General features: G+C 38.5%; 1 protein-coding gene across 12 annotated transcripts in view; it reads right to left on the bottom strand.

Moving 5' to 3' along the window:
- Positions 1-6,445: 6,445 nt before the first annotated feature.
- Positions 6,446-19,045, bottom strand: part of Synd (protein kinase C and casein kinase substrate in neurons protein Synd) — a 322,204-nt gene continuing 309,604 nt past the window's right edge. For 9 of the 12 annotated variants that reach the window (XM_071656541.1, XM_071656540.1, XM_071656539.1 and 6 more), the window contains 3 exons: positions 18,149-18,214; positions 13,069-13,202; positions 6,446-10,642 (listed from right to left, as the gene is read on the bottom strand). In XM_071656541.1, coding sequence (XP_071512642.1) covers positions 10,536-10,642; positions 13,069-13,202; positions 18,149-18,214 — 307 coding nt within the window. In that variant the 3' untranslated portion in view covers positions 6,446-10,535. The remainder of the gene's footprint in view (positions 10,643-13,068; positions 13,203-18,148; positions 18,215-19,045) is intronic. The other 3 variants (XM_071656551.1, XM_071656546.1, XM_071656547.1) reach the window with 1 other exon arrangement.

Raw genomic sequence — 19,045 nt, 5'->3', positions numbered from 1 at the left:
TGTTCTGGAAGGAGGTAAATAGGGTGCGTAAGACAAGGGAGCAAATGGGAACTTCAGTGAAGGGCGTAAATGGGGAGGTGATAACAAGTAGTGGTGATGTGAGAAGGAGATGGAATGAGTATTTTGAAGGTTTGTTGAATGTGTCTGATGACAGAGTGGCAGATATAGGGTGTTTTGGTCGAGGTGGTGTGCAAAGTGAGAGGGTTAGGGAAAATGATTTGGTAAACAGAGAAGAGGTAGTAAAAGCTTTGCGGAAGATGAAAGCCGGCAAGGCAGCAGGTTTGGATGGTATTGCAGTGGAATTTATTAAAAAAGGGGGTGACTGTATTGTTGACTGGTTGGTAAGGTTATTTAATGTATGTATGACTCATGGTGAGGTGCCTGAGGATTGGCGGAATGCATGCATAGTGCCACTGTACAAAGGCAAAGGGGATAAGAGTGAGTGCTCAAATTACAGAGGTATAAGTTTGTTGAGTATTCCTGGTAAATTATATGGGAGGGTATTGATTGAGAGGGTGAAGGCATGTACAGAGCATCAGATTGGGGAAGAGCAGTGTGGTTTCAGAAGTGGTAGAGGATGTGTGGATCAGGTGTTTGCTTTGAAGAATGTATGTGAGAAATACTTAGAAAAGCAAATGGATTTGTATGTAGCATTTATGGATCTGGAGAAGGCATATGATAGAGTTGATAGAGATGCTCTGTGGAAGGTATTAAGAATATATGGTGTGGGAGGCAAGTTGTTAGAAGCAGTGAAAAGTTTTTATCGAGGATGTAAGGCATGTGTACGTGTAGGAAGAGAGGAAAGTGATTGGTTCTCAGTGAATGTAGGTTTGTGGCAGGGGTGTGTGATGTCTCCATGGTTGTTTAATTTGTTTATGGATGGGGTTGTTAGGGAGGTAAATGCAAGAGTCCTGGAAAGAGGGGCAAGTATGAAGTCTGTTGGGGATGAGAGAGCTTGGGAAGTGAGTCAGTTGTTGTTCGCTGATGATACAGCGCTGGTGGCTGATTCATGTGAGAAACTGCAGAAGCTGGTGACTGAGTTTGGTAAAGTGTGTGGAAGAAGAAAGTTAAGAGTAAATGTGAATAAGAGCAAGGTTATTAGGTACAGTAGGGTTGAGGGTCAAGTCAATTGGGAGGTGAGTTTGAATGGAGAAAAACTGGAGGAAGTGAAGTGTTTTAGATATCTGGGAGTGGATCTGTCAGCGGATGGAACCATGGAAGCGGAAGTGGATCATAGGGTGGGGGAGGGGGCGAAAATTTTGGGAGCCTTGAAAAATGTGTGGAAGTCGAGAACATTATCTCGGAAAGCAAAAATGGGTATGTTTGAAGGAATAGTGGTTCCAACAATGTTGTATGGTTGCGAGGCGTGGGCTATGGATAGAGTTGTGCGCAGGAGGATGGACGTGCTGGAAATGAGATGTTTGAGGAAAATGTGTGGTGTGAGGTGGTTTGATCGAGTAAGTAACGTAAGGGTAAGAGAGATGTGTGGAAATAAAAAGAGCGTGGTTGAGAGAGCAGAAGAGGGTGTTTTGAAATGGTTTGGGCACATGGAGAGAATGAGTGAGGAAAGATTGACCAAGAGGATATATGTGTCGGAGGTGGAGGGAACGAGGAGAAGAGGGAGACCAAATTGGAGGTGGAAAGATGGAGTGAAAAAGATTTTGTGTGATCGAGGCCTGAACATGCAGGAGGGTGAAAGGAGGGCAAGGAATAGAGTGAATTGGAGCGATGTGGTATACAGGGGTTGACGTGCTGTCAGTGGATTGAGTCGGGGCATGTGAAGCGTCTGGGGTAAACCATGGAAAGCTGTGTAGGTATGTATATTTGCGTGTGTGGACGTGTGTATGTACATGTGTATGGGGGGGGGGGGTTGGGCCATTTCTTTCGTCTGTTTCCTTGCGCTACCTCGCAAACGCGGGAGACAGCGACAAAGTATAAAAAAAAAAGAAAAAAATAGCCAAATCATAAAGAAAGGAATAATTCAACATTCCTTTAAGTAGTGTCAACAACATGAGCAATGATGGTAATAAAGAAGGTAACACCTAACACATTACCCTTTGTCACACATTTTCCCTGTGGGAATACTCTTGAATCGATCCATCATTCTACTTCTCCGATGCCTGTTCTCAACGGAAACTCCTTCATTGGGTAGCTGTGGCAAGTCTCTAACTGGTGAACTCCAGTGCTGCTTCTTAGATTTTTTGTGCCTCACGCTTAGCAGGTCAGTGGCAGAGGGAAACTCTGATGCAGTGTTTTCAGAGGCTCATACTTAATGTTCTGCTTGACTACCTCTACTTAATGTTCTAACCTACTACCTCTACGTAATGCTTCCATCTTATGTCCCTACTTACTCTTTACACCTATTGTTTCTACCTGATACTTGAACTTACTGCTTCTACCTATTGCTCCTACCATTTTGCCTTAAGACAGGCATAGCACATAGTGTTCACTGCAGGAAAACCTAGAGTTGTGAGGAATTAGTTGTTTTGAGTTTATGCGAGACAAAGGGAGTTCGTATATACGTGAATAGAATGCCACAATTCACATGTGGGCGAGGCAGAAAGAATAGACAGTTACCCAGGTCAGAGGAGTGCATGAGAACCAATGAAGCAATTGGCTCTACTACAAGGGCATCACTAGCTCTCCTGATACCAAGAAAGGTAATATACCTCCCTGGTCAGCAGCTGCCTACCAACCACTACTTGCCAAAAATCATCATTAACCTTAATAACCTGCCTTGAAGGCCCATGTTGTGGATATGCCTTACAGTACCATACCTCCAGTAAAATCACAGGCTCTCTCCAAATCAAAGAACACTACTATTGGATGGCAAGGAAATCCATTCTGAATGTACCTTGAGGTTTTATCATGGGCAGACTAAAACTTTCTAAAACCATACTGGAACAGCGATACACTAATTCTTTCACAGTGCTAAACCATTATTGATATATTTTCCCTAGTTTATAAAGACAACTAATCAGTGCCATAGGCTTGTAACTTACAGCAATGGTAGGATCAAATAACTGGCATAAGAATGGCAGGGTATTTCTGCCAACTATACAGGACTACACTAAACATCTAAACTGTAAAGTCCAGTGGTAACTATATGGAGGTTTCAGTAAGCTATTCTTTTTTTTTTTTTTTTTTTTCTCTTTGTCGGTCTCCCGCGTTTGCGAGGTAGCGCAAGGAAACAGACGAAAGAAATGGCCCAACCCACCCCCCCCATACACATGTATATACATACGTCCACACACGCAAATATACATACCTACACAGCTTTCCATGGTTTACCCCAGACGCTTCACATGCCCTGATTCAATCCACTGACAGCACGTCAACCCCGGTATACCACATCGCTCCAATTCACTCTATTCCTTGCCCTCCTTTCACCCTCCTGCATGTTCAGGCCCCGATCACACAAAATCTTTTTCACTCCATCTTTCCACCTCCAATTTGGTCTCCCTCTTCTCCTCGTTCCCTCCACCTCCGACACATATATCCTCTTGGTCAATCTTTCCTCACTCATTCTCTCCATGTGCCCAAACCATTTCAAAACACCCTCTTCTGCTCTCTCAACCACGATCTTTTTATTTCCACACATCTCTCTTACCCTTACGTTACTTACTCGATCAAACCACCTCACACCACACATTGTCCTCAAACATCTCATTTCCAGCACATCCATCCTCCTGCGCACAACTCTATCCATAACCCACGCCTCGCAACCATACAACATTGTTGGAACCACTATTCCTTCAAACATACCCATTTTTGCTTTCCGAGATAATGTTCTCGACTTCCACACATTCTTCAAGGCTCCCAGAATTTTCGCCCCCTCCCCCACCCTATGATCCACTTCCGCTTCCATGGTTCCATCCGCTGACAGATCCACTCCCAGATATCTAAAACACTTCACTTCCTCCAGTTTTTCTCCATTCAAACTCACCTCCTAATTGACTTGACCCTCAACCCTACTGTACCTAATAACCTTGCTCTTATTCACATTTACTCTTAACTTTCTTCTTTCACACACTTTACCAAACTCAGTCACCAGCTTCTGCAGTTTCTCACATGAATCAGCCACCAGCGCTGTATCATCAGCGAACAACAACTGACTCACTTCCCAAGCTCTCTCATCCCCAACAGACTTCATACTTGCCCCTCTTTCCAAAACTCTTGCATTCACCTCCCTAACAACCCCATCCATAAACAAATTAAACAACCATGGAGACATCACACACCCCTGCCGCAAACCTACATTCACTGAAAACCAATCACTTTCCTCTCTTCCTACACATACACATGCCTTACATCCTCGATAAAAACTTTTCACTGCTTCTAACAACTTGCCTCCCACACCATATATTCTTAATACCTTCCACAAACCATCTCTATCAACTCTATCATATGCCTTCTCCAGATCCATAAATGCTACATACAAATCCATTTGCTTTTCTAAGTATTTCTCACATACATTCTTCAAAGCAAACACCTGATCCACACATCCTCTACCACTTCTGAAACCACACTGCTCTTCCCCAATCTGATGCTCTGTACATGCCTTCACCCTCTCAATCAATACCCTCCCATATAATTTACCAGGAATACTCAACAAACTTATACCTCTGTAATTTGAGCACTCACTCTTATCCCCTTTGCCTTTGTACAATGGCACTATGCACGCATTCCGCCAATCCTCAGGCACCTCACCGTGAGTCATACATACATTAAATAACCTTACCAACCAGTCAACAATACAGTCACCCCCTTTTTTAATAATTTCCACTGCAATACCATCCAAACCTGCTGCCTTGCCGGCTTTCATCTTCCGCAAAGCTTTTACTACCTCTTCTCTGTTTACCAAATCATTTTCCCTAACCCTCTCACTTTGCACACCACCTCGACCAAAACACCCTATATCTGCCACTCTATCATCAAACACATTCAACAAACCTTCAAAATACTCACTCCATCTCCTCACATCACCACTACTTGTTATCACCTCCCCATTTGCGCCCTTCACTGAAGTTCCCATTTGCTCCCTTGTCTTATGCACTTTATTTACCTCCTTCCAGAACATCTTTTTATTCTCCCTAAAATCTAATGATACTCTCTCACCCCAACTCTCATTTGCCCTTTTTTTCACCTCTTGCACCTTTCTCTTGACCTCCTGTCTCTTTCTTTTATACGTCTCCCACTCAATTGCATTTTTTCCCTGCAAAAATCGTCCAAATGCCTCTCTCTTCTCTTTCACTAATACTCTTACTTCTTCATCCCACCACTCACTACCCTTTCTAATCAACCCACCTCCCACTCTTCTCATGCCACAAGCATCTTTTGCGCCATCCATCACTGATTCCCTAAATACATCCCATTCCTCCCCCACTCCCCTTACTTCCATTGTTCTCACCTTTTTCCATTCTGTACTCAGTCTCTCCTGGTACTTCCTCACACAAGTCTCCTTCCCAAGCTCACTTACTCTCACCACCCTCTTCACCCCAACATTCACTCTTTTTTTCTGAAAATCCATACAAATCTTCACCTTAGCCTCTACAAGATAATGATCAGACATCCCTCCAGTTGCACCTCTCAGCACATTAACATCCAAAGTCTCTCTTTCGTGCGCCTGTCAATTAACACGTAATCCAATAACGCTCTCTGGCCATCTCTCCTACTTACATAAGTATACTTATGTATTTCTCGCTTTTTAAACCAGGTATTCCCAATCATCAGTCCTTTTTCAGCACATAAATCTACAAGCTCTTCACCATTTCCATTTACAACACTGAACACCCCATGTATACCAATTTTTCCCTCAACTGCCACATTACTCACCTTTGCATTCAAATCACCCATCACCATAACCCGGTCTCGTGCATCAAAACCACTAACACACTCATTCAGCTGCTCCCAAAACACTTGCCTCTCATGATCTTTCTTCTCATGCCCAGGTGCATATGCACCAATAATCACCCATCTCTCTCCATCAACTTTCAGTTTTACCCATATTAATCGAGAATTTACTTTCTTACATTCTATCACATACTCCCACAACTCCTGTTTCAGGAGTACTGCTACTCCTTCCCTTGCTATTGTCCTCTCACTAACCCCTGACTTTACTCCCAAGACATTCCCAAACCACTCTTCCCCTTTACCCTTGAGCTTCGTTTCACTCAGAGCCAAAACATCCAGGTTCCTTTCCTCAAACATACTACCTATCTATCAGTGTGTATTCTATTCTCCCCTGGAGCAACATATTCAGGGCATGTCAAAGTTATGTAATAATTTTGGGTGCTTTTATATAACACGCAATCAGTAATGATGCTTAAACAAGATTTCAGACTAATATCGTATAATAAGCTCATCATTCAATCAATATTGACATTTCTTGTTCAACTGATTTTTCAAAATGCATTCCAAGTGCAGTGGGGTAATGAAACAAGAGTTACTATACATTTATTTTATTTGAGATGACAGTCATTGTAAGTGTTTCTTGGAATTTGTTATTGAGCAGATTTTAGGTAACTGTACATAAGCATATGTTTGTGTCTTGTGGAAGGCTGTGTCAAGCTTGGCCACTCAGAAATAAACTTCAGTACAGTATCAATAATTCTTTTTTACATAAAAAAAAAATCCCTGAACTAAAATCCTCACGAGTCAAGTCCCTAGTGTTGTCAAGTAAAGGTATATCAGAGAGAATGAAGAAAGAAATTCTTTTACATAAGAAATATAAAGTTTACAGCCATCTTAAGTGTTATTCTACTTTCAAAAGAAATATTTTTGATACTGATCTGCATAGTATTACATTAGTTATAACCTGATATTAAACAATAAAAATCATATCACAAGGGCCTTTGAAATAATATTGATGTAATATTTCATATTTCAATGCTAAAATGCAATCTAGAGTCCAATCATATAATCAAAAAGTGAGTAAACTTTCAATCACTCACATCAAAATCAAACTTAGGAAAATTACAAACTGAATAATCTCAACAAGATAGCAGTGACTGTTCACACATGTTAAACAGTGTCATTATTCAATGGGCAAGGTCATTGCTACAATGATATTATAGATTTAGCTTAAGAGACTGTGCCATTTTGTTCTTTACAGAATGACTGCAATTTTGTGAGTTTAATTTCTAAACAAAGCAATCATTTGTATTAAAGCTTCATAGAAGTTACTTTTCACTAAATAAAGAGTAGTTTAATCTCAACCGTACAATTCAAATAAAACATTAACCATGAAATAATTTCCCCATCACTACGTATGGGGATATGATTTGGTTTTCCATCAGTTTCAACCCACTTGCAGAATCTTGATGGTTACATAACACTTGTGGTTAATATACAAGACAGACTTATTGCTATACAACGTTTACTTACACTATTATTTTTAGACATATACACTCCAAGACCTATAGTATTTTATCCTAAGGTTAAACCTTCAAAATGCTGACTGAAACTTGAAAAAAAGAATGGTCATTATAATAACATCCTTAGGATATCAACCATTAGCCTCATCTAAGACAGCAATGGACAAGTAAGGAGCATTAAAATTTGTCCTGTGTGGTTTAATAATATATTTAGCATATGTACAGGAGAAATCAGAGACAAAAATACTAGAGCTTGACACTGACAAAGAAAACAAAAGCATAATAAAAATCTTGTATTCTCGATATTCATACAGCAGGCAAATATACCGTGAAAGAGGTTGCAGTAAGTTTAGAACTGTGATATGATTAGTGACTGTGGCATACAAAGAATCTCAACAATGGTCACTTTTGATCCTTTCTTGCACTACATATGGCACATAATCCCATATCATATCACACACAGAACCTAACACATGACTTGAAACAAACACAGATACTGGTTGAATGTTTATCACCTAATAAACTATACTGGATGACTGTGCTATGGCTTGTATTAGGAGAAAATATTGTCTTATGGGATCCTCAGTTTTAAGTTATGAAAGATTCGCTAACATTTGGAAAACAATTATTGGATTAAAAGCAAAATAGATGAAGCCTTTCCAATGTGTTATAAAAGACACTGGAGGATCAAATTTAGCGGTAATTTTCATAAATCAGATTATTTCCTCAAAGCTTTAGCTCTTGTGATAACAGGCTACTACATTTGTGGTTCAATTTGGTAGTTCTGATGGTAACTATAAAAATCCGAATCATATTTGTAATGAAAATGGAAGATCCTAAAGATACCCACAAAACAATACCTGGCCCTATTCTGTGTGACTAAAGCACAGAGAAGTACACAGACAGACCATGTGATTTTAACAATAGCCTACACAATACCAACTCTGCAGCATGAGCCCCAGGCAACTGCTTAATTATCTGCTTTCTTGGACTATTCTTACATCTCAAAAGTATTGGTTGTAATTTGCATTTGGTTATAATCTTAAAATGTTGAACAAGTGTCATTATCATTACTGGTTCATTGATATAAGAATGTCAGAGAGTGCCAAGTTAAACAACTACTGCTCTGAGAACAAGTACGTTCTACAGGGAAACTGAATAGTTTATGAAATTGTTTTCACAATATCTAAGAATTATACCTGATTGAGATAAGTAGTCAAATGTTCCAAGCCAAGCAACAACAGAGGCCTCAAGCATGAGTTGACAGAATAAATGGGATAGCAAATAAGATATATATTCATGAAATAACCTACCATATGATGACTGTGTAATCAATTTCAAGATAGGTCTTTAGTCATTAAATGGAAAATTTAGAAAGACACCTGACAACTGTGTTTTTTTTTAATTCTTTTTAATCTCCCTCATCCAAATCTAATACTTTTTCCTCTCAAACGTGTCACATCCAAGCTAAGGTTTATTATAAAACATGGAATCATCTTCATGCATTGCATGAATGCTAAAATTTTCACATGAGAGAAAAAACACAAGATCACAGGTAAAGCATAGATGAAAAAAACGCAATGTTTATTCAGTCGGTAACTAATCATGATTAAAAATCCATTAAGATCACTTTCCTGTTACAAAAGAATAATGACCATTACAGATCCTTAAACTAAAGACAACTTTACTCTGGACCAGTAGGTTTGTTATATGAAGACGTACGAAATTGATATCACCAAGTTTAGGAATATATTTCTCAAGTGGAAAAACTTCATATGAATGTTTCCTATTAAAATAAATAGTTGTGGAAGGTTACTGAAATATCTTAGTGATTACATAACAGTGTGAGCCTACACCAAGTGAATAACATTATGTACAAGTTAATTACTGGAATAAAACAAGTGCTATGTACATTCGTTATATATGCATCATTACCAGGACATTACTGAGAACCTAGTCAGTCTGATCTCAATAGTTTTTCATTCTTACTGATATCTTTCCTTGGTAACATTTTTCTCTCGGCAAACTCTATGCACAAAACCCCATATAACGGAGCAGTGAGTCAGATAATTCACTGTCAGTGTGTCTGTTTGAACATTTGGTACAATCCTACATTATGTCCTCTCACTAACACCAACAAATATACATCTACTGAACTGGTCAAATGCCTGGTTTACATCCATCCTCATCAAATATACATTCAGACATATCTAATATGAGGACAAAATTATTTACTCAAAATACATAAGCTTACATCATTATGAAAAACAATACAAGTATATTCTGATCTAAGCATTATAATATTCATTCTTCCAGGCAACATAAGACTCACTAAAATTTACCTAATAGTGAAAATGTCTTTAAAATTAATGGTATGACAATGTATTGTGAATTTCTTATAATCTAATGCATTTGGGCAACTGCAAAACATCCAATAGGCCCCAATTTTCAGAGTCAGTGTTTGCTCTGCAGCAGTTATATTACCTCATAAAATATACATTTCCTTACATCTTCATTACAATTTTGACAATCATTTTCAGAAGTGGCATTAGAGGTATCATTCTTACAATACGCCACTAAAAAATCACACATGACACATCACACATTCTGAAGGTACTATAACCCTGCTTACACTGAATACATTTATGCACTAATTGCCACCAACAACTGCATCCTCATAATTAGTATGTATAAACACATACGAGCATCTCTACATTCACTGTAAGTGTTATAGTTGATATGGTCTACTCAAAAATGTACCACTTACAAATCTTTACTATGTAATGCCATCAGTTACAGCTTTAATGAGCAATGCATATAAATCTTCCTGCATCATATATTCTCTCAAAAGCTACTCAGCAATATGCTGATTAAGCTGTATGATACAAATATGATTAATATAAAAGATGACAAGTGACTACATTGAAATACAGAAATCAGATGGGATGAGGAACAATCAACTCCTCTGTTGTATATTTTCATTAAACATCTACAAAAGAAGATAATACACTCCAGAGATGTTTAAACTACAGGACTGTCCTCATACAGTACTCTGTGAGTATACATGTCATTCGGACATAGTATTTGCTATACAGGATGTGGTATGAGTATGCTCCAGTTATCTGACCACACAACAAAGCTGAATGTAGTGAAAGGATCTTAAGCAAATTCTACGTAGTTGGCAGGATAAAGGCCTATGCGTCCATCCTTTCGCCCCGTGCACCAACCCTGCTCATCCTCATCCTCCAACTTCTCAAAAACATCACCTGTGGATATCAAAATTGAAACATTATGATGCATCTCTTATACTTCTTTCATGGGTCTCATGGAGCTTTGAGGCTGCAGTCCACATAAGAGCAGAGTAAGGTGGGATTCTTTGGAATGAGATGATCCTTAATGACTACCATTTCCTATTGGCAGAGAGTGACATAGCCTTGTCCAAGTTGGTTTCTTGCTTAAAGTTACCATCTGCAGGCTGAGTCTGCTAACACCTTTCTAAATCCATCAAATATTGTAGCATTTTCATGCAATGATCTATCTTTCTATACATATCTCTGATGCCTGTTCCCACCTGGAACTCTCTCAGGTGGATGGCCACGGCAATAGAGTCCCTATAGCTAGTGAACTCAAGTGCCACTTCTTAGCCTTTAGGGCCTCAACCTCTACAGCCCACAGGCAGAGAGCAACTCTAGCACAGTGTTTGCAGAGGCTCCTACCTAATGTTCCTACTGACTACTGCTATTCAATGCTCTTGCCTTTTGTTCCTACCTACTACTTTTATCAATTGCTCCTAACATTTGCCAAGAGGCAGGACTAGCATATAGTGCTCACCACATGAGAATCTAGACTTGCGAAGAATGAGCTGTATGAGTTAAGTGTTGTCAACTGTAATGTAAGACAAGGAGATACTGTATGTTAGTGGACAGAATGTTAGCAGTCCACAGGTATGTGAGGTAGAAAGAAAAGCTACCTGGGTTCAGAGGTGTGCAACTTGACAACCACCGAAGTGTTGACCCACTATGCAGAGATCACCAACCCTTCCAATAACCAGGCAGGTAGTTGTTGGCTGCCTAGGCACTATGATATTTGTTTCTCTCCCTCCACACAGAGTGTCAGCCCTCCTAAATGATATTTTTGAGCATACTAAATCTCGTCTTTCTTCGTCTGTTTCCTAGCACTACCTTGCTGATGCGGGAAACGGCGAACAAGTATAACAAAATAAACAAATACTAAATCTGATATGGAATCTAAAAGTTTTTATTTTGCTTTGTCGCTGTTTCCTGCGTTAGCAGGGCAGCACAAGGAAACAGACGAAAGAATGGCCCAACCCACCCACATACACATGTATATACATACACGTCCACAAACATAAATATACATACCTATACATCTCAATGTATACATATACATACACACACAGACATATACATATATAAACATGTACATAATTCATACTGTCTGCCTTTATTCATTCCCATCGCCACCTCGCCACACATGAAACAACAACCGCCTCCCCTCTCATGTGTGCGAGGTAGCGCTAGGAAAAGACAACAAAGGCCACATTTGTTCACACTCAGTCTATAGCTGTCATGTAATAATGCACCGAAACCACAGTTCCCTTTCCACATCCAGGCCCCACACAACTTTCCATGGTTTACCCCAGACGCTTCACATGCCCTGGTTCAATCCATTGACAGCACGTCGACCCCGGTATACCACATCGTTCCAATTCACTCTATTCCTTGCACACCTTTCACCCTCCTGCATGTTCAGGCCCCGATCACTCAAAATCTTTTTCACTCCATCTTTCCATCTCCAATTTGGTCTCCCACTTCTCCTTGTTCCCTCCACCTCTGACACATATATGCTCTTTGTCAATCTTTCCTCACTCATTCTCTCCATGTGACCAAACCATTTCAAAACACCCTCTTCTGCTCTCTCAACCACACTCTTTTTATTACCACACATCTCTCTTCCCCTATTATTCCTTACTCGATCAAACCACCTCACACCACATATTGTTCTCATACATCTCATTTCCAGCACATCCACCCTCCTGCGCACAACTCTATCCATAGCCTACACCTCGCAACCATACACTGTTGGAACCACTATTCCTTCAAAGATACCCATTTTTGCTTTCCGAGATAATGTTCTCAACTTTCACACATTCTTCAAGGCTCCCAGAATTTTTGCCCCCTCCCCCACCCCATGATTCACTTCTGCTTCCATGGTTCCATCTGCTGCCAAATCTACTCCTAGGTATCTAAAACACTTCACTTCCTCCAGTTTGTCTCCATTCAAACTTACCTCCCAATTGACTTGACCCTCAACCCTACTGTACCTAATAACCTTGCTCTTATTCACATTTACTCTCAACTTTCTTCTTTCACACACTTTACCAAACTCAGTCACCAGCTTCTGCAGTTTCTCACATGAATCAGCCACCAGCGCCATATCATCAGTGAACAACAACTGACTCGCTTCCCAAGCTCTCTAATCCACAACAGACTGCATACTTGCCCCTCTTTCCAAAACTCTAAAAACTAAAAGTTTTAGGGAAGCATATTAAGTCAAAAGAGCTAAAAAAAAATAAGTACCTTGGGGGCACAAAAATTTCTCTTATTTCTACATCTGCAAAGTATTTTTCTTAAACTATGTTTCTTTTCATCAATGCTGAATTATTACTTACCAACTTTAAATGAAAGTTCATCAGCCTCAACACCCTCATAGTCATAGAGAGCCCTAACTGGGACTCCTGGCTTATTGGGGTCAACCATCCGGTCGCTGTAGTCCCACTCATCATCGTCTCCACTCACACCATTGCTGGAAATATGTAAAAATGCATTATAGCAATTTATGATTATCTAAAGACTTCTAAGACTTTAAATGGGTTTTTATGTTATTCATAGGTAAGCAACACACGAAAAAAATAAAAGCAAAGAAGTCAGCCAAGCACAACCTAAAAGAAAAGTGACATTATTAAATAAGACTTTTGTAATGCTGTGGTCAAAATTGAGGAGTTGTCAGAATCATAACTTTTAAACTGAAGCCACGTACAAGAAAGCATGCCCTGATAAAGGAAAGATATTTTCTCTTGGGAAATTTTAGTGATGATCATTCCTAAATATAACGGAAGTCCATTTGATCGGGTACCCTGACATTTTCCCATTGCAAGAATAAAAAAATCAAATTAAATACTTGAACATTCACCAAAGATCACAGCATCACTTACCCTTGTGGTTAACCCATCAACCAGCCTTCACTCAACAAAGGCTGATGACCAAACAGAAGAGGTTGGAAGAAATTTCTCCACTCACTTTTTCAAATGAAAAATGCTTCCCCATAAAACTATGCAGGTCTTCTCTATACGGTAAATGACCATTTCTAATATTTGTGATTCAGTTCTGCTAAAAGGTACAGGAGGATGATGGCTATTTCCTAAACCAAGAAAAGTGAACAAGATAAACACAATAAAACACAAACAATACAAAAGACCACCTCTGAACATACAAAGTGTGTCACAGCATGAAAAGAACTGAGAATCTTATGTGTTAGAATCAGCTGGATGTAACAACCAATGTATGAAAGACTCCGAGTAGTGATACAAAAAAACTCATATCAACAGGTGTAGTTGCAAACTTTATAAGTTTTGTTGAGTAAATACAAAGAAAATCTAAGGGACATATAACAATAATGGATTGCAGAAGACGCCATTAGTTACTTAAAATGACAAACACAAGATTTTTAAATACAGTGCCTTGGTGAGAAATCATGTCAGCCCTCCTCAAGCAAAGGTAACAGTCTGAGTAAATGTTGGAGGGAAACCATTTTGACGAACCCTAATTTGTACTACGCAAAACTAAAGAATTTGATATTTAGGATAAAAACTTACATGAATAAATAATCTGATATTCAGAATAAAAATAACATGAGTTAAGTGTTGAGAAATGTTACGAACAGGATGGAGAGAGACAGTGTGCTTGTACACTGAATACCAGCAGCATGATTGTGGGTGAGGCACAAGGACACGGCAGCAACCTGAACTATGATGAAATAAGAGAACACCTAACATAAAGTGAAAATTACTTATATAATAATAATAATTTCCAGAACATGAACAGGAAATATGTTGCATGTATTCATAAAGTGAAAATTACTTAAATAATAATTTCCAGAACATGAACAGAAAATACGTTGCATGTATTCACAAAGTGAAAATTACTTAAATAATAATTTCCAGAACATGAACAGAAAACATGTTGCATGTATTCATATATATATATATATATGATAGGGGATAGGGGATAGGGGAGAAAGAATACTTCCCACGTATTCCCTGCGTGTCGTAGAAGGCGACTAAAAGGGAAGGGAGCGGGGGCTGGAAATCCTCCCCTCGTTTTTTTTTTTAATTTTCCAAAAGATGGAACAGAGAAGGGGGCCAGGTGAGGGTATTCCCTCAAAGGCCCAGTCCTCTGTTCTTAACGCTACCTCGTTATCGCGGGAAATGGTGAATAGTATGAGAAAAAAAAAAAAAAAAAAAAAAAAAAAATATATATATATATATATATATATATATATACATATATATATATATATATATATATATATATCCCTGGGGATAGGGGAGAAAGAATACTTCCCACGTATTCCCTGCGTGTCGTAGAAGGCGACTAAAAGGGGAGGGAGCGGGGGGGCTGGAAATCTTCCCCTCTCGTTTTTTTTTTAATTTTCCAAAACAAGGAACAGAGAAGGGGGCCAGGTGAGGATATTCCCTCCAAGGCCCAGTCCTCTGTTCTTAACGCTACCTCGCTAAAGCGGGAAATGGCAAATAGTTTGAAAGAAAAGAAAGATATATATATATATATAGCCTATAAACCTGGATGAAATAGGACTATAGAGACTGACGAGCAATGACCACAGAACCTCCAGCAACAGCATATATGTAGCTCACTTTATTGCTAAAAGCAAGAAGGCAAAGAAGCTTCTCTATATGATTCTTTGGCTTGAAGCAAGGGTGTAGATAAAAGCAAGTTTCACAGTTCTAATTCCTCATGGGATCATAATGAAAATGATAAGCTTAATTGTAAAAAGTTTCAAGTTGAATCCTTCCCACTACACAAATCTGAAATAACAGAATAATAAATCCAAATGCTAATGTAACTGGAGAATATGCTTCAGTGCCAAGATGTAATTTTCTGCATTTTGACAGAGATGCTTCAAATGCACAAAATAATCATAACTTGTCCAATTACACAATATTGAACCACCACAAAGCAGTGAATAAAGCTACCAAAAATAAATGTTATTCTGATATTCCTGCACAGGATAACAATGAAAGCTTTGTTAAGCTAAAATGAAAGCTAAACTCTCCTAATGGCTACAAAAAACAAAGCAAACTTTTAATTCTACACCAAATGAGATTTGAATTAGAGTATCTGCTTCCTGAAGACTATTTAATTCTGGATAAAACTCATCTCTGAACTTAAAATGTAACGTGGAACAAGGATAAGAGTTATCAATATTCAACAAAATTCTTGGAGTGTTATATAGGGGTTGCTAAAATGAAGCTGACACCATCACTCTGTAAACAGGTGGATCAACTACCATGAAACTTCTTCCTCAGGAGTACTTTGAAAACACAAAGCAAACACGATAATATCTATTTACTACACATGCGGATTACACGTACTGTGTATCCCATCCTTATGAATGGTATAGTCCATTACAGATAAAGCATTAGTTTTTTGTAAGGATAATGAGGCTAGTGCATGCCACAGGTTCCTTCTGACTTACACACTCAAACAGGATCTGGTTGGCTATGAGGCATGCTACTCATAGCTACAACCTGAGGCACTACGAAACCTGAATACGATAACAGTACAATAATACAGATAAAATCCTCACACACAGGTATACTCACAAGAATTCCCAGCTCAAGGATTTATCTTTGATCAGAAAGAAATCAGACAAAAGAACCATTTCTAAGTTTTGCTGGGCCAGGCAGATTGGTTACCCACAGTAAGGAAGATCCATCCATGAGCTTGGTGGGGTGACCCAGCTGTTCTTTCTAAACTTATACAGGTCTCTTTCCAATAATCTTCAATTATCAGTAATACAATTAACTAAAAAAAAGACATTGAACAACAACTGTCTCAACTAAGAAATAAGCTTCATGCACAATGTTATCATGAAAAAAAGACCAGAGAGTTCTCAATCATCGATGAATCCACTGACACATCTGTCTAAGTAGAGTTTTACAACTGTACCTTTCAATCATACACCTTTCTTACTGAATTAGTCAAACCCTATCTTTCACCTAGCACTATTCATACACCAACCGGCAGATTGAGATTTTGACTTGTAAAGGGCTCACCTTTTGAACATGAAGGCAAATTATAGACAAATTCATTTTCCTCCATATCATAATCACTGTTCATAACTCTGGTTGTTGTGGATTTGTACAATATGGTTCCAGGGCAGGTAAAGTTTCTGAAGCTTTGTCAAAATTAAAGACATAGCTGGACCCATTATCACAATGGTGCTGCTGCAGCTGCTGATGATATTCTAATTCAGAGGGTAAGATTAGTGGTAAATATAGCAAGTGATTTTGATTAGTGGGAAATATAACAAGTGATTTTGTTTCCAAGTTTTTTCAGATTTGATTCAAATGAACCACTAGTATGAGGTTTCAGCTCTGTGTAGTTATAAATACTTCAATTAATGGTTCTTTGAAAACTATGACAATGGTGAAAATTCCGAGTAAACTTTTTTCTGTCTGAAGAAATTGCATAAATTTTCTTTCCTCATCACCAACAGCTGGTGACACTGCACTACCTACTTTCATACTGTTCATCTTCAAAGAAATTCACTGTACTGGCTTATTTGTGGTTAAACTTTTAAAGAGCTGGTCACCAACAATGAAGCTGTGGGAAGCATATCACCCCGTAAGGGTGGAGGAGTGTACATTCTATACTTTCTTGTACTGATTTTGGTCTTCCACCAAATATCTTTATTTACCAATTCATCATGGTACTGGACATCAAATACACCTTCAAGAACCTGAGGTGAGCTGAGAAAGAGGTGTGTCCTTTGCCATACTGTGAAAGTGGGGCTAAATACCCAGTTCTGTATATCAATTCCCATAAAACAGCCACAGCTAAAAAAAAAAAAAAAGGCATCTCATCCAACTTATGAATGGGAACAGAGTCAACGAAGACAGAATAGATAAAAGATGGTCTAGTTATCCAGGTGGGTAAACTGAGAAGAATGTCATTTCATCTGAAAGTCTAGTAAAGGAAAAAATAAGCAGCATGCACGACAGTTTCTAAGACAAAACCATGTGAATACACAAAACCCATGAAACAATCTACTTTATTAGGTACAACTGTGCATGCAACATTTTTAGTGTATAAAACAATGTTAACATGACCATATTCAAAACTCTGCAATGTCTGGGAGATCCATCCATGCAGAGTTCATTGACTTATAACTACTTCCAGTTAATACAGAGTGCATTCAATAAGCATGGTTCTTGTCTAAGTCAGGGTGATGGTACTTGGTAAATTCACCAATATAAACTTAAGCTAAATTACTTGCTTTATAAAGCTATGAGAAACATTTTATTGAAAGCCAAGAAGGAAAAGCAAAGCTTGTCTTTCTTTTTTCTTGCAAAACCTTGTACATTCACAATGCAGTTTCAACTATATGAGCACTGTATAAACTTTGTCCAAGTGCCATCAACCCCAACCGAGGCAAAATTACTCCCTCACTTTTGACTATGTGGATCCTCCTCATCATCGAAAGGATTAGAAGCTTCCTGAGACTCCTGTGGATCGCTGGGGGTGTTGGGGAGAGAGGGTAGGTCATTATCAAAGGGCAAGGCATATAAAGAACATGTAGCATACAGAATACAAGAGGCCAGCTCCCCAGAGGTATGGACTAGGGCTCTCTTCAGTTTCATTTTTACAGATGAAATTGATCGCTGAAACTATAATAGAGTAAACAAATAAAAGACTTTGATTTAACTGCCTCAAAAGGTATTTCACATCAGGACATCAATTTTATGAAAAGAACAAACATGTCTTGTAAGTTTTAAAATTATAATTAAGTACATGAGAAAACTCCAAAAGCCCATGTCCAACCAAAAAGCAGCAGAAAAATATCCCTGAATGAATGCACCACAAGTACTGACTTGATTTATAATACCTATGAAATATAAGTTTTTACAGAATCTAAGAAGCAATTTTACTGTAAAGAAGACAGAAGTTATAAGTAGTGACAAAAAGGAAGAATTTAGGAAGGCAAACCGGATATTAGGTGGTAAAGGATAATCAAGTACAACTTTATTTTACTTTTGATCATTTATATCATTAAGCAGTAAAAAAGGAAAGAACCCTAGTGAAGCCTACAGAGCAATGGTCAACTATAAAATTTACACTATGTCTGATTAATATAACATTCACACTATGTCTGATTAATATAACATTTATACAATGTCTGATTAATAATTTGAGATAAGCTAAACCTATGGATGGTATAGGCTGTCATCAAAGGGAAGAATTCTCTTCTTGAAACAACCTCTCATGTGTGATTTTGATGATTCATTATCTTCAGACACATCTACACAACAGGAATACAATAATAGTCAATCATAAGGCTGTATACCA

This window comes from Panulirus ornatus, chromosome 63 (assembly GCF_036320965.1).
Source record: "Panulirus ornatus isolate Po-2019 chromosome 63, ASM3632096v1, whole genome shotgun sequence".
Lineage (NCBI taxonomy): Eukaryota > Metazoa > Arthropoda > Malacostraca > Decapoda > Palinuridae > Panulirus > Panulirus ornatus.
Note: the sequence above shows the minus strand (reverse complement) of the source record. Positions and strands in the feature narration are given on the sequence as shown.